Below are 17077 nucleotides of genomic sequence, written 5' to 3' on the forward strand. Positions count from 1 at the left end.
TCTGTGTATATTAAAATATTTATTTCTCAAAACTTTACAAAGTCAACTCTGAAATCTCATTTTGTAGCTTCTTATTTTGCTATCATCCTCTTGGTACCCCTGTAAGAGATCAGTTCACCAGTATAATCCCACTTGCTGTACTGGAGAACATGGTCTCTGCCCAAGCACTCCTTCTGGGAGTAGCTTTTGATGTGATGTTTTGTCCCAGAGATGTGGGCGCCAAATACTTTATTCTTGCGTAAATGTTACAGTGCATACTAAAGGTTAATGTAGTCAAAGCTCTGAACTCTCTGCTCCCTAAGGTTAAATGAAAAACCACATTGCCTCTAAATCAGTAGAACAATACTGATGTCCCTTGAAACGTGTGTGCTGTGTGAATGGGGCTAAACTACCTTGTAATGATGTACTAAGTTTTTACATTAGTGGGGCACATTTTGGAATTGTATGGTGACTGTGCTTATAAAATGGATTATTAAAAGGTATTTGTGGGAAATATTTGATGGTAGACTTCTGCTTCCCAAATGAGCAAAATATGGTTGCTTCCTTAATGAATGCTAAGCAGACCTTTATAAAATTACTGTCTGTCTCTTAATTTGCTTATTTGAGCTGCAGCCCTTGAGTAATTTAGTAGGGTTTTTTCAGTAAATTAACCTTTTATAAAACATAGTTCTCCAGTTGGTCATGCCAGAATTCAGTAGAGCTCTTATTATATTGTGTGAAGGATCGGACCTGCTGCCTTACTGAGTCAAAGAAATATCCTTTTTTGTTCTTGTTTTGTTGGTCCGTAGGGTCACAACGAGCCTCTTCCCTTGCTGCATCGAGACTGGAACAGGCCATGTCTGAAATAACTATGCAGAGCAGCACAATGAAGCAGGGACCTATGCAATTGTGGACAACTCTTGAACAAATTTGGCTACAAGCTGGTAAGTCCTGGACCACCTGGGGTTCCTTTTTCCCTCCGGTGGTGAATAAGATGACCTAAGTATTAACCAAGTAGTTGAAACTGTAAGTTGAAAATCACTTTATTCCAGCAGAAAAATCTGCCTGTCTATCCCAGATGGTTTTTGAAATACCACTTATTTGATTTTGACAAAAAAATACTATAGTAGTATGATTTTTCATCTCACCTCTGTTTTTCCAAAACACACAGAAAACTTCAGTCATCGCTACAATATGCTTTTTAAAAAAAGAGGTTAGGTAGTTCATTAACAAATGGTAGTTGATAGGGACAATTATTTTTATTTGCTTTTTCCTACATGCTTCCCTGTAATAAGACTGGGTAAACCATGTATTAAATGTGATTTAGGCTGGGAACTTTCCACTCTTTGCTGTGGCTTAAGTGAAAATTTTTAAAAAGAGCAAGTCTTTCACTTCACTCACTCCTTGACTCTTTGAATCTCCCAAGGGCTTGTAGGTTGCTTATCAGTTTGAGACACTAGTGCAGAGATGCTACAGTAGAGTACATAAAGGGAAAAGAGAAGAGTGAGAAGAGACTCTGCCCAGAGGCGATCTCCAAACTCATAGAAGGGTTTCATGTAGGACATTTGATGAGTAACAGAGCTGCCCAACACATTCTGCCGTTTGCATTCCAGGGTTTTGGAACTGATAGAAGAAGTTCTGACCCTGCAATTTTGTTCTTATGAGATGCAGTTTTTCTTCCATAACTGGGCCCACAGTTGTGAGTCTGAAATTACCTTTGAGTGCTGTGGTTGCTTATTAGATGTCTCACCATTTGCAATGAAGAAAAAAAAGTAGGGCCCCCTGGAACCTTGCTGATAATTTCTTATTCTTTATGCAGGAGAACCTTTCAAATTCTCCTTTAGCTAACTTATGCAATTGACAGTTCTCAACCAAAACCTGGCAGTCTCACCGTACTTCTCAGCAAAGATTTTTTGTAGCTGTTTTTATGGGCTATTTCCTACCAACTGAACTTTAGTTCTAGAACAAAATATGTGCCATTGTTTTTATTACAATTTGACTAATGTTGAAGAATAAAAGAAGTCACCTTATGGAATGCATCATACTTGAAGTTAATCACATATGGCCACTTTTATGACTTGTGTGCATGTAAATTTCAGTCATGTGCTGTGGGCTTCAAAATCACCAGCAAGCTTTTGCTTTAGTCAGTTTATACTCCTGATTTAAGGCTGCAGAGAAGGCTGGTGGGGAGCAAAATAAATGGAGGTCATTGTGATGAGAAGTCAGGTGTCCGTGGTCCATCACCCTGCAAATAGCTCTAGGCAGTTTACATTTTCGCTGCTGTCTAAAAAGACAAAAAGCAATAAAGACCTAGTGCTTGCTGTGACCTAGCTGTGAATTGCCGTGATTGCTTTTCTGTGTGAATCGAGTGCCTTTCTCAAAGGTGTTAATTAATTCATTTAGATAGAATTTATTTTTATAGGCTGTAACTTTTCTGTCCTATCATTTTTTAAATCTTTGTTTTGCTTCATGCTTACTTTTAGCTGCACTTGAATCAGGATTGATATTTTCAAAACACACACTGTGACTGCTTTGTAATTTCATTACTGAAGTCAGTTATTGTTATGGATGCAGCTTAATGAGCTCTTGGTGAGGTACTGGCCATTCTCTTTGCACAGTAGTGTGGAAGTTGCTACATTCTGGTATCCTGAGGGACAAAGAGAGATGCAGGTATTTTGGGCTAGTCTTTACTCTCTATGGAGAAGGGCATTGTGCCTGAATAATTAGAACTTCTTGGAAGTGGCTTAATCTTACACTGGGCTTAGTGAATGTAACAGTCCAGAAGGGTATCACTGACCTTCAGTACTAGAATCTTTTCCATTTGGAAGGAGGGGAAAGGAGAAACAAGTACACTTGTAAGAAGGTAATAACTTCCAGAACAGAGATATTTCATAAACAACAAATTAAACAGAAACGCGTGGCTAATGGCAGTTGAGGTAGTCACATGCTTTTACATTACAGGTTACCCCAAAATTAACAGCTGTGGAAAGCAACAGGCTTTTAGTGTAATATTCTGATGGCTGCATACAGAGTCTCTTCATATTCATGGAAGAGCTGCATCAGTATGCTGTAGATTTTTATCAGGTTTAGCTTGCACTTGTCCTTTTTCAATCAATGACTCATCTTGTGACTCCAGGCAAGTTGCCTAACTTTTTCATACCTCAGTGTCCTGTCTCTAAAGGGAAAAAATGTTAGTCCGCCTTTGGGAAATGACTTGTGTGTTGTTGTTTTTGTTGTCATTAACACTTTGACCTTTTTAGCATGACTCATAAATCTTTAGATAAAATTATTACAATTTCCTAACCTCATACTACAGTAAATTTATAACAAAGCATCCATCCTTTTCAGACACTAACAGGACGCAGCTGGCTGCGTCTCTGTATGAGGGTATGGATTTAGAGTGCCAAGTTGCAATCTTGTCTGGGTTCCATTAGAGCCATTGCAGTTGCAATGCCCCTTCATATCCCAGGACATGAAAACTAATGGTGGCAACCAACTGATCCAGTAGAGCTTTCTGCACTGATATAGGAAAGAGGCACACAGAACCAGCTATCCCACAGCTATGGGAGGTTGTTCTTACAACCTTCCAGCAGCCAGGACAGGCCACAAAACTTGTGAAAGAGAGTGTTGGTGGTGGTTATACAGGGGAATCCTTACTGGATCATCCTCCACCTGCAGCTGCAATACAAGTTCCTGCCTTGTACAGAAGCATCCTCAGTCCTTCCAAGCTGAAAACCCCTTGTTCCCTAATGAGTTTCACAATTAGCTTATGAGAACGTGTGCTTCTTTAACAGTGGCTGAAGGCAATGCTGTGAACCCTATGCGAATAGTTAATCTCTTTTGTGCTGTGATAAAGATACTTATACTGCACGGAAGAGGGCAGAAACTTAGTGGTTTTATCTATAACTTTTCTGGGTTTGTGACCAGTGCAGTTATGCAGGAAAGGTAATAAAGCAGCAGCTTTGGATATGCAGCTGCTAAGTCCAAATGTGCTGCACTGTAACAGATGCTATACCTTGTCTTTCCCTGTAGCGATGCCTAGTGATCTTTGGCAAGATAGTTTTTTTGTAGCTTCCTGTAAACACCAAAGAGCTGCTTGATGGATCTGTGATCTCTAGAAAGTAATTTTCTCTTTTATGCATCAAAATAAAACTGTGAATTCTCATTGTTAATCTTGTGTCCAGCTATCTCTTATAGGACCACCTGGGAGTGCAGTCATGTGCAGCAGGGAACTTAAAACATTACTTTTGTAGCCTTCTGTATCTTCCTGTTTTTCCTGCAGGCAGTCACAGTTAGCTTTGGAAGAGTATGAGGTGTGCTGTCCCCAAGGACTAGAGAGGTTGTCTATCCCTGCAGCAGGCATATTAATAGGCATACTCTGTTTTCAAGTGTTCTGCAGCAAAGATTGTTAACACAGCTTGTCTGGTCCTTTTTAACAATAACCCCCCCTAGTTCTCCTGAAATGTAACGTAATGGCTTCTTAAAAAGAGTCATCTTGGAACACTTTAACATTTATAAGCCTAAACATTATTCTTGGCCCCAAATCTGAGAAACAACTCATTTCAGGGAGTACTTAGGAACGGTGCTACAGTGCACGTGCTGCGGTGGTGCAGCTCCAGGAGAGGTGGTCTTTATGTAATAAATATGCTCATTTCTCCTCTTTGTTCTACTTTTTGTGACTGAGAGCTTGAACTCAACTTCAAGAAGAGAGAATGAACTTCTGTGGCATTGGTAAAGCTTGTTAACTCCGCCGTCTTGCTGCAGGAAATGCTGCAAGGGGAATCCTAGAGATTACTGGTGCTAATACTTTTTAAAATCCTGCCAGTACGCCTCCTTTTTGTTTAGAAAATAGAGTCCTGCTGTTTGGCTAAGGAAAATATACTTGAAATCGTTCAAATTTATGACCAACATTTACCTTCATTCGACATTTTTATAAGATCACTTTTGACCCAGAGAGCAAAGCATGTCAGTATTGAAAAGAAATAGTGTTAATAGTTCAAAGCTCTTTGGGTAACTGGAGTGATTCCTTATCTGAAGTATATGTGGTTATATTTCCAGGCAGTAATAACCATATGCTCTATTTACACAGAGCATTTTAGAATGCTGCAAGCCAGTTTTAATAAGAGTTCTGATATTCCAGCTTCCGTTACTATATTATTTTAAGCTTTACTTTTAACTACGATGTCCACTTTGTTTGTCTTTACTAGTACTTTATATCTGACAATTTAGCTTCTTGACTAACCCAATACTTTACCAAATATGGCCACTCACAGCAAAGTAGGTCTGGTAATTTGATCTAAGTTTGGCTAAATGCCTGCTAAGCTCAGCCTGCGAACCTCACCAGGTAGACCCTAAGGCTAATTTAAAGGAGCATTTAGAGAAAAATAATGGGGGGCCTGGAGTGGGCTACCTGCTGTCTCAGTAACATGCTAAAGTTTACCCTAGGAAAAAAAAGGTTATAACGAACATGCCACAAACAAGAAATGCGAAGAGAGGCAGTGCAGCACAGAACAGTGAGCTAATGGAAAAACATCTGCTCCCCCGAGCTATGTACAGCAGGAACTTTCTTTTTTCCCCTTCACAAAACACTTGTGATTTATTTATTTTATTCGATGTGGGCCAGTTCCTGGGAAAAAGCTGTGTTAGAGGAGATGGGCTTTGTTCCACAAGAACAAGTCATTGGGGCCAGTGGGCTGGAATCTCCTACCCCAGCTGGCCAACAGCCACAGAGCTGGCATGCTGGCAGCAGCCAAGGGTGCAGCCAGGCCCTCCCCTGTGCCCCTCAGCTCACCCAGCATAGCTTGTGTTTGCACAGCTTGGGCATGGGCACTTAAACATTCTTCCTTCTCAAAGCTTTCCGTGATCCTAAGCCCCGACAAGTTATTAGCTCTGATATTAAAGGTGTTTATCAGGTTTGGGAGACATCTTTATTGACATTGCTAGAGTAGCTGGATCAGATACTGTCCTGTGATGCAGCACTCGTTGTTGATGCAATTCTAATATTTTTCTTTTTTTTTTTTTTTTTTAAGTGCTTTCAAATTTTAGAATTTTGGATGTAGAACTTCCCCATCCACGCTTGAGTTCTTGAGCTTCATAAACGCTGCTAATTTTTGTGTCTCTTTACAGTGACACAAAGCACTATGAAAAGCTGGAGCCCGGTGAGTGGGAGCAGGAGGGAGTCCTTTATTAGACACCTGTTACTGAGGAAAATAAAGGTGTGGCTCCTCTGCAGTATTTATGTAGTAGGATGGATTAGGAAAGCTTCACATTGGAAATAGAAATGGTTAAGTGAGCTGGTTTGGTCCCCTTTGAAATGCTATTAGTGAAGTCAAGAAGCCAGCAGTCATTCTGCTGAACCTCCTGGTTTAGCAAGCTGTGTTCTAGGCTTTTCTGGTGGAGGCTAAAGTCACCAAGTTCCCCATTTCTCTTCATCTGAACATCCTCAAGGGGGGATACTAGGTTTTGATCTACACTCTCCAGCTTGGTTTATTTTACTTTCTATCAACAATGAATTTAAAAAGTCAAAAGAATTCTTATAGCCTTATAGCAGCACAGGGCATTTTGGATTGCCTCCTCCCTTCATGAGGCTTCTGAATGTTTCTCATTGCTGGGGCGGGACATGAAACTTTGTGGACTGATAATGCTTTGGCATGGACAAGCTTCAAAGAGCACATACTATTTCTTTAAATTTGGGACATGCAAACATTCATGTGTGTCTCGAACACTTGCTCATGAAGGAAACAGGCAGCAGCTACCAATGCTTTCTATTAAGCATTCTGTGGATCCTTTGCCACGAGATGGAGAGGAACTTGTTGCACTGCCAGTCGTACCCAGAGAGTGAGTGAGGGTACCAAATACTAGCATTTCCTCAGCTGCTCAGTAAGTTTGGACAAATGATGAAGTGTACTCAGTCATGAAGAAGGAGGCAGGACATCTGTTCATAGGAATCCTAATAGGAATTTATACTTGACTGGGCTGAAATATGAAGGCTTAGAAGTCCTTTCTTTGGCAATAACCAGCAATGCATGTTTTGAGAGAGAGTGCAGAAGAGCCCAAAAAGTGCTCTTCCAACAGAAGCATTTTGATGTCATTCTTATCAATGGTGGCCTAATTACCAGGAAGATGATGGCTTACTTCTCCCTGCTGGGAAAGAGTGCACCAGTGAACCAGGCCCCATTTCACATAAAGGAACCAACTACCTTGTAATATTTCAAGTCACGTTTTGACTGTGCCATTTAGTACCGAAGGTAGCTTGTGGCAGTTCTGTGCTGCTTCCAAAAACTTTCAGTCTCATGCTGCATTTGTAAATAAAGAAGCTTGGACATTTCAGGCCCTGTGAGACACAAAGCCTTGGACTTTAAAGTGAGTCCCCAGACTTCAGTTACCAGTTTACATGCAAAGAGAGCCCTTGAGGATGTAAATCTATTGCCTCATTCAAAAGAGCAAGTGGCTGAGCTCAGGTGGATGGAAACACGTGGCAGGTTTTGTACTTTACTTCTGTATCAAACATTTACATCAAATGAAATTATTGTAGTCAGGATACAGCTTGAGGAATCTTCTGTCTAAGCTGCCACAAATTGTCAAGGTGCTGTATGCAGGGTGGTGTCATAGCATGGAACAATGACTAAACCTCACCTGCCAGAAAGGAAAGGCAGTGGGGGAACCCTTTGTCATGGTAATTTTCTGTAGTCACTGCTGAAGGCAGAGCTTCTCTCCGAGGAGTGGGTCTTTCCAACTGGCTAAGGGCTCCTGCAGTAAAGCTCCTGAAGGCAGATGATGTAGAACAGAATTCACCTTCTTACACATCCTCACAGATGCTCTCACCTTCTTAAGTATGAAGGGCTACTCCCCATTGTACCATCCTGCTGGGCATTTGGCTGTGTTACCCTGGCCGTGTCACTATGCAGTAACATTTTGGGGGAGAGTAGGGTGCTAAAGAGGTGTAAATCTGGCAGGCACACACAACCAAGTGATGTGAAGCAGTCTTCTTTGTGGGAGTTAAGTGCAGCATCTTGGATAACACCAAATGTTATTCACAAGGAATGAAATTTTAACTCTTGGGTTGTTCACAGTGCAGAAAAACATTTCAAATCTGATTTTTTTTTAGGCTAGAATTACAGTTGTTGCTGCAGTGACAAGCACTGTCACTCTTGACACTGCTTTGAAACACTCAGGAAATGGGAAATAGTGTCAGTGTTCAAGGTGATGTTAAGCAGCTCTGTTTCTCAGACTAGGACTGTGATGCAGACATGACTAAATTACGCTGTTGTTATGCCTCTGATGGACTACCTAACAGAACTCTGCAAATAATTTATCTTGGAGACAAAATAAGGCGGCCGACTGTAGGAGACCCAGCTTTGTCAGTGTTCTGGAAATTGCTCCTGGTCTGTGTGTTTGTTACTGCTCTTTGCAAAGCAAGTAGATGATACACTTCTGGCAATTTTCACTTGACTGAGGATCTTCACTATAGACGAGCTTCTAGCAGAAATGGCTGGAAGAACTAGGAGCTCATGCTAGGAGCTAACAATAATCTGAGTGGAGATGTGTGCCACTCTCAAGGACTGGACCAGCATTAAAACTGGTGTAGCAGTCTAGTTGCAAGTCAAGACAAAGGAGGCCGTAGCCATGAGAGGAGACAACAGTTGTTTGGAAGAACAGCAAAGTAGGCTGGACAGTACTAAAAGAGAGTGCAGATGGGAAGCATAAAAGTGGATTTGAGAAAGGAATGAATCTAGGCTGGATCTTGAAGTTAGGTGGATAGTTGCTTATGGTCTCAGTGCAGGCACAGGCTTCAATTGCTGAATGAAAGGAGATAGTACACGATTCAAACTGTCTTTGCCCAGCCATGCAGTGCATTGTCTCAGTCCATACCTGTAGGTAGAAGTGCTGAAATATTTCCTAATGTCATTCACACTCAGAGTTTCTAGCATTACTCCAGAGAGGCTAATAGAGGAGTGGTACTTCCAGGATCATCATCTCTCTGCTCAGTAGTATTCAGAGAGCTTTTGTTGGTACTTAGTTAAAAACAGAATGTAGATTTGTTTTAATTTTTATGAAAATGGTGTTAAGTGAGAGAGGCAAGGAAGCTTGGCTTTAGATTCAAAGCTTTGAAGAATGTCAGTACCACGAACAATGTAGTCTAGCAATTAGAGGTTCATAAATGGTTTCCCTGAAGCACTGACCCTTTTACAGGATAAGAATTATAGATCTTTGGTAGCTGTGTCAGCCTAAGAAGATATCCTCTGCTTTGGAGTGGAGCTGGGTGCCATGTCTCTATAATAGAACTTCCTCACAAGGGCTGCTAATTTTGTTGTGTGTTTATTTACTGCATAATTAGATTCTGTAAGGAGATAGGCTGATTAATCCAGTGGTCAGGAAACTGCTAACCCAGGTAGCACAAAAACAGGTGTTTCAGTACTTTCAGTACCACTGAGGGTATTACCATGAAAAATGTAATAGGTACTGTTTTTTGGGTTTGATTTCTGCCTCTAGCTATGTTTTTATTCCATGTTACATAAGCGTTATCTTGTTAATCTGTAAATAAAATGAGTGTGTAATAGAAGTGAAAAATGAGTTTGCAGAAAACACATTTTAATGAAGGCTTAAACAACGTCCTTTAATGTCTACTTTTAGCTCGGTAGCTAAAAATTTTAGCACTCCTTTCCTTTCATAACCAAAAGGCACCCCTCTCATTCTTTTCTATGCAAATTAGACCTCCCACACCATTAAATCATTTTTATTGACTATTGAGCCTGCAACGAAGTGGACTGAACTTTAATATGCTACATTACCATACCATAAAATACAATTTGTAGATCTTATTTAGATTCTGTGTTGCTGCACTTCCTCTAAATAATTGTTATTACTGAGGAAGATTTACAGGCACCATTGAAAGAATAAATACTCTCCATTTTGTATGCATTGAAACACCGGCTGTGCGTGATTTCACATCTAAACCCCTTTGCTCCCAATTCTTTTCTGAAATGAAACAAGTCACATGATGCCGTTAGTTACTAATAGAGTTTTTAATATGGCAGTATCCAGAACTTCTGGTGACTTCAAACAGTGCCAGGATTTCACCCCTTCTTTTGTGCTGTTAAGTTTGTGCTAACTTTGCAAATGAAGTGTTCATCTTCAGGTAGTGATTGCCTCTTTGCACATCACCATCCTCATTAATGCCACATGCACAGCGTCAGCTGCTATGCAGCACTTGGCAGGAAAATGCTCTGTTCCTTGGAAGTGCAAGGAAAATACTGTCCTCCCACAAATTTTTGCATAAGGCTGTGCAAATACTCAGCTTGACAAGGTACATGGCATTGCTTTCTATTATTATAGATAGCTGCAGCCTCTTGGAGCCAAGGGAAGGGATGCATGCAGAGATTTTATGATTAACCAGAGAGAAATGTATATGAGTCATTCTGAAAGAGTATTAGTTCCTCTTATGAAGGAACTAATATTATGCTCATGTTGACAGCCTTGGAGAATGACATTTATCTGTAGCATAACCTAGGGATGGCCAAGGAATATTGGAGCAATGTCTCACCCTTCTTCTAGGAGGACCACCTCAGAAGTGGAAGGGTGTTCAGCCATGTGGTCACTTCAGTACAGAATCGTTTTTAGTGTGCCAATAGAAATGCTATCTGTGGTCCCAGTCTCATGTCAGGTAGTCAAGGAGGAGCCTTTGGTCAGGCAGGACTGCCTTTGAGATGCTTTCCTGATCACCTCTTGCCAGTAAGCTTGATGTCATCATGCCAAGTCCCCACAGTCTTCTGGGTCTCCCAGTGTTTTGAAACTGGCAGAGTTTCTTAAATCTATTTAAGAGAAATTGTCACACTAATTTCCCTCCTCACAGAGACTTCATGAGAATATTCACTGCCTTTAAAAGTCAAGGCATTTAAGGTTGTGTCTAATTTCAGAATAGTTTTTTCTAAATCTGGAGCCTGAATTAGTAATTTTGAATTGGACTCTTGAACTGTCAATACTTACTGCATTACCACATCAGTTAAAAAAAAAAAAAAAGAGACCACTGATTTTTTGCAGTGAGAACACATAGAACACAAACAGGTTATGGACCAAAGAGTAATGCCTGCTGCATGAAGAAAGAGAATTATTTTATATACGTACATGCATACAGGTTTGTGTGTGTATATATATATATCTGTCTAAAAACACAGTTTCCCTTTTCAGTTATGTGTAGCAGTGAAAACTGAGTATCACTTCTGACCTTTTGAAAGAATTTAATATCTAATAAATCTAGAATTAGACTATTTCAGTGGAAGGAGACCTACAACGATCATCCATTCAGTCCAACACAACAATTGTCTAGTCAGACAACCATCTAGACCAAATCCTGAGAAATGTTAAAGTTCAACTACGAGATATGTTATGAAATTTAGGTTGATCATGAGAAATTATTTCATTAACAAGTTGACATTCAAGCACATGAGTATGCCTGTTACATTTTTTTACTAAAAAACCCACTAAGACAGTTGCTGATAGATCAAGAAAGTAAATGAGTGGTCTCTTCCAAGAGCTGTATTTCGTTTTTCTGTAAAGTATGAGGAAGTAAATGGGTGAATGCTCAATATAAATAGGTCTGTATTATAAAAGCCTTTTGATTTTAACAGTCTCTGAAAAGTTAAGAGGCAGCTATCTCATGAACTTGACAAATAAGCAGAGAGAAACACTTTTACCATATTTTTAAATGTGGAAATGCTCTTTTTAAGGTAAGTTATCTGATGTCCAACTCGGATGTATCGTATTACTCTGACATGTTTGAAGTTCTCAGTTGACAGTGATATCTTATTCTGTTCTTTTCCCCCCTCCCCAGATTATTTGGAAATACATATGATGATGCCAAGTAGCTACCAGCCTTGCTTCCTTAGGGCTTAGTTCAGCACTGTTTACATTCTCAATGGACAAATCCTTAAGGCTGTTCTCTGTCAGGACTCCACCTAAAGATGTCCATGAACATCTGTATAGAGCCCTTTGCATCAGGAAAAGATCCATTCAGTGAATCCTGTCATAATAGTAAGCACTAACCATAGTAGTAAGCATTGTGCCAGATCATGGCCTCATGTTTTAATATGCTTAAGGGAAATTATTTATAATTAATAAAAAGAAAAGGTCTCTGTTAGATTTCCTTTAATGGTAGGGTGTTTTTTACTTTATTTTTATGGTTTGCTGTTTTGGTTTTTTTAGCTGAACTCTTCATGGAACAGCAGCATCTCAAAGAAGCAGGCTTTTGTATCCAGGAGGCAGCTAGTCTTTTCCCCACGTCTCATGCTGTACTGTACATGCGTGGGAGGTTTGCAGAGATGAAAGGCAATTTGGAGGAGGCTAAGCAATTGTATGATGAAGCGCTCACAGTGAATCCAGCTGGAGTGGAAATTATGAACAGCCTGGTGAGTTTGCAGGGGCTCAGCTCCATTATAGTATTTATGTTCCTGATTAACTGTAATAAGAGGGGAGAGGGCACATGCTTGCTCTGGATGCCATTGTCTTCCTAATCCTGAGAGCAAGTGACTGTTCCAAGAATAAATTGGGTAGCTTGAACCTCTATTTTAAGACTGGATTGAATGTTTTTAACTAATTAGCACTTGTGTCAAAAGTAAATATTTTAATTGACAAAGGCTGATAGTTTTGGAAGTCAGTTCACTGCTTTTGTCTTTGCTGCTTTTTCTACTAACTGTTAACGCATTTTAAATTAGCAGTACACTGATGTTCGAAAGATCTGAACTAAATAACTCTAGAATATGGAGATATATATTGATATATAGATATATATATGTGGGGTTTGAAAACCTTGGGCTGGTGTCTTGTGTATACTCAAATCAAGATAAACTATGAGTTTACAACAAAATTAATCTGTTGCTCCCTTAAGCTGCAGCTTAGTTCAGCCTTGTGTAGGGGCAGTGACTCCATATTTGTGGAGTTTTTTTGGTAACGCTCCTACCCAGCAAGTTTTTCTTTTTTTCTGTGGCACCAAGCCCAAAACAAACTGTTTTCCAGACACAGGGCCTAGAGTTTAATAACAATAGTAGTAATACAGGGAGCTTTGTGGAAGACCAAAACCCACTTCTCTTGTGAAATCAGAACAGTAAATCAAATTTCATCAATTGTTTGTCTTTTTAACTGTAGCCCTTACTAGGTTTCTCTGGGATTTTAGAAGTCTGTCTTGACTAATTTATTTTTTACAGGAATTCTGTATCCATGTGACTGCTTAGTGTCTTTGTTAGCAGATTTGTATCTCCTGGCATAATGGTCCTGATGGGGTTTGCTGGTATCTCCAAAAGTGAAGGGGTATTAGTACACAAGAGGACAAATGTGAAGTTCTAACTGAGAGAAAATAGTAGAACTTACAGGCAAGGGATGAGATATTTGGTAATAATGAATGTTTAGTACAAAAATAGCAAATGAATAGCTGGTGCATATGTCAGGAGACATATGCTATACACATTTCAAGCTTATATGGGGTACTAATATTACTTTGATGTTCTAATATAGCCTTTACAAATTCAGTCATTAAAAACCTAGCTAGATGGAATTATATTCTTTGCTCAGTGTCATGATTTCAGATAAGTCACCGATACCAGAACAGCCATCAAGTTAGATTCCAACATGGTACTGACAGCTTTAATTTTTGTCTTATTTTGTGGACACAACCACATTCTGTGTCTTCCTATTTCAGTTGCTTGAAATTTTCTGAAACTACAGTAATTTGGAATAAAAATTTCTGAGATGCAAATCTGCTCTGGCCCGGTTGACTTCAGAAAATGTCATAACTGTTACTGAAAATGAGGCTACAGAAGAGACCTTAAAGGCTTCTGTGACATCTTCTTTACTGTGCCTTAGTGTCTCCAGGTTTTGCAAGGAATGAGTAACATATTAATGAGCTTTTTACCATCCCTAAGAAAATCCTTTCCAGGTTATCCAGGTTGTAACCTTTAAAAAACACATCTTGTATGTGCTTAGTAGATATGTATTTCTGAAAGCTCTGAAGAGTCTGTGAATGCACCTTCCCCTCAAACTCCAGTAATTTTCAACAAGGACAAGAGGGATGACTCTGGTAACTACAGGCCTGTCAGTCTCACTTCAGTGACTGGTAAAATTATAGAGATTATTCTGGGAGTTACTGAAAAACACCTGAAAGACAATGCTGTCATTGGTCACAGCCAGGGTGGATTTGTGAAGGCACATGCCCTGGGGCAACCCTGGGTGTACATACAGGGTGGGGGATGAGAGGCTGGAAAGCTGCTTCATAGAAAGGGACCTGGGGGTCCTGGCTGAGGGCAAGTTGAATATGAGTCAGCAGTGCCCTGGCAGCCAGGAGAGCCAACCATGTCCTGAGGGGCATCAGGCAAAGCATCGCCAGCCGGTCGAGGGAGGTGATTGTCCTGCTCTGCTCTGCACTGGGGCGGCCTCACCTTGAATATTGTGTGCGGTTTTGGGCGCCATAGTATAAGAAGGTCCAAAGGAGGGCCATGAATATGTTGAAGAATCTAGAGGAGAAGCCCTACCAGGAGCAGTTGAGATCACTTGACTTGTTCAGCTTAGAGAAGAGGAGACTGAGGGGAGACCTCATAGCTGTCTACAGCTTCCTCATGAGGGAACGCAGAGAGGTAGGAACTTACCTCTTTTATCTCTGGTGACCAGTGTTAGGATGTGAGGGAATGTCCTGAAGCTGTGTCAGGGGAGGCTTAAGTTGGATATTAGGAGAAGGTTTTTCAGCCAGGGGATGGTTGAGCACTGGAACAGGCTCCCTGTGGAAGTGGTCACAGCACCAAGTCTGCCAGAGTTCTGGAAGTGTTTGGACAATGCTCTCAGGTACATGGTGTGATTCTTGGGGCTATCTTGTGCAGTTTTGGGCCAGGAGACAGACTTTGATGATCCTTGTGGGTCCCTTCCAATTCAGAGTATTCTATGACGATGTCTTAGTCAAGGGATGGAAGTAAAATTTAGGAGAGTTGAAAAAGACAATGAGATGGGAAATTTGGGGGGAGAGACTCAGTCTGTAAGCAAATGGGGAGGAAGAAAGATAAACTCAATAACAAAGTGAGAGAAATAAGGATAGATGGAAAATAGGGTAAGATAGGTAAACTGGATAAGACTGGCTAGATAAGACACATGGGTTGAGAGGTGGGCTTGTTGGAAAGGGCAAATTAAAGAGACCAATCTTATAAGAGTGGCAAAGGAGCAGGAACCTGTACTTCCTTTCCATATCCTTCAGTCTCCTTAAGATTCTGATTCTTCCCATCCTGGTGCCAGCAAATATCAGTGAAAATCACTTGCTTAAGCATGTGCCTCATCTCCTTTATCTTGGCCATGCTGGCAGCCTGTGGTTTACACCTGTTAGCTAAGATAGCAAAGGTCTGGTCTATCCCTGCTGATATGAATCATGGCAGTAGTTATATGATGCCACATAATGGCACTCCTTTGTATGTTTTTCCAAAAGCTAGGAAATTGCACATAACAAGTTAGAAACATCTGATGAGCACTATAGAAAAGCCTGTAAAGAAATTAATCATTCTGCCTTCAGAATAGAGCTGGAATAATGTGCAGTAAACAAGGCTTTTAGGGCTATGCATCAAATGAAAAGGGCAAAAATAAAATATTGAATGGCTGCTAGCTAAGTGATTTTGTCCTGTGTACTGAATGAGACAGTGTCCCCATGGAGAACTTAAGACTGGGTTTATGCAGTTGAGGATGTAATGTAACAAGTGGTAAATTCTGAATCTCCTCAAGGCCATCAGAAGAAAACTGAATGCCTTTCTGAAATGTATGAATTAGCCAAGTACTAGCTGTACTTTTATTAAAAATACAAGTTTTTGAGCACAGTATGTTCAGTCCCCTACCAGAGGGAAATATATGCCTTGGCTTATGCAAGAGGCCAAAACAGATTATCACCTAGTTCCAAGGGGTTCAGAATTATGCAAGACACATACACAGGCAGCTGGAATTAAATTTGCACATGTTGTTTCAGTGCTGGTCCTCCCAAATTGAGTACATTGTTTTCCCACTGTAGTAATACTGTTGTGGATATGTAATAATTTAGAGAAAGATAGTCTGGTTATGAGAATTACTGTTTGACTTGGTGCCATCCAACTGACCTAGTCCACTTTAAGGAAAGACTCTGCTGCAGACAGTGCTGATCCTCCCTGGTGTATCAGCATCAATTAGCAGAGTAGTCATGTCTCTTCCCCTGGGCTCTCAGAAGTGGGTTGTCAAAGCTATATTTGGAAAGTTCCAACCTGAAGAGTGTTGCTGGCTTTAAATGAAGGGCACAGATCTAGCAATGAATGAGTCCACCGGGTGTCAGTAACTTCACCTTTACACAGAATACAGTCACCACCATAATGCACACAAGCTCTTTCTCTGCTTAGCTGAAAATGGCTGTGTTTTACTGTGACTGTAGAGTGTTTACAATAACTGTCAAATCAGTGAGCTTTCCATATAAAGCACGGTGCTGCATGGAAGAGCAGCGCTGTTTGGCAGGAGTGCCGTGCTGAGCACATCTGATGAAGTGGGTACATGCTCTGCTTCATCACAGGGGCCTTTGGCACTTGGTGTCAATACTGTGGTTAGGAAACCACAGGCACTTTGAAAATACCACATAGTTGTGCTGCTTCTTGTAACACTTGCAATTTCTGAGTGATGCCACAGGATCCTTAAGCTTGTATTAGCAATCCACCATTGGCATTTACAAAGTAAATACTACTGGCTAATACCTAATTTAAGGAGGCATATTTGTTGAGGAGTTCTGTTTTCACTTGGAAAAAACATACACAGTTAGTTTTTGAGGCTATTTGGAGCATACTTATGTACCAAAGAACTCCTGGTGAGGTGTGGAACTACTCCTTTGGCTGCCAGAAACAATTAGCTTGGCCTTTAAAAATTGTACATACTGTGAGACCACAGTTTTCTTTCATAAATACAACTTGCTAAGGTTCTTTTTCCACATATCTTCTGATTCTGTCTCACACATTTCTATTAGAACAGCCTTGTTTTTTCCTTCTTCCCTTTCACAGGCTCCTTCTGGGGCCTGCTTGCAAGGATCACAGAGCACTTCTTTCCCCCAGGGAGGCTGATGGAGTTTCTA

General features: G+C 40.5%; 1 protein-coding gene across 6 annotated transcripts in view; it reads left to right on the forward strand.

The window, feature by feature from the left end:
- TTC7A (tetratricopeptide repeat domain 7A) overlaps positions 1-17077 on the forward strand; it is a 172654-nt gene that overhangs the window by 122063 nt on the left and 33514 nt on the right. For all 6 annotated transcript variants that reach the window (XM_032684594.1, XM_032684595.1, XM_032684599.1 and 3 more), the window contains 2 exons: positions 789-923; positions 12181-12383. In XM_032684594.1, the coding sequence (XP_032540485.1) occupies positions 789-923; positions 12181-12383 (338 nt within the window). The remainder of the gene's footprint in view (positions 1-788; positions 924-12180; positions 12384-17077) is intronic.

This window comes from Chiroxiphia lanceolata, chromosome 3 (assembly GCF_009829145.1).
Source record: "Chiroxiphia lanceolata isolate bChiLan1 chromosome 3, bChiLan1.pri, whole genome shotgun sequence".
In the NCBI taxonomy this organism is placed as follows: Eukaryota; Metazoa; Chordata; class Aves; order Passeriformes; family Pipridae; genus Chiroxiphia; species Chiroxiphia lanceolata.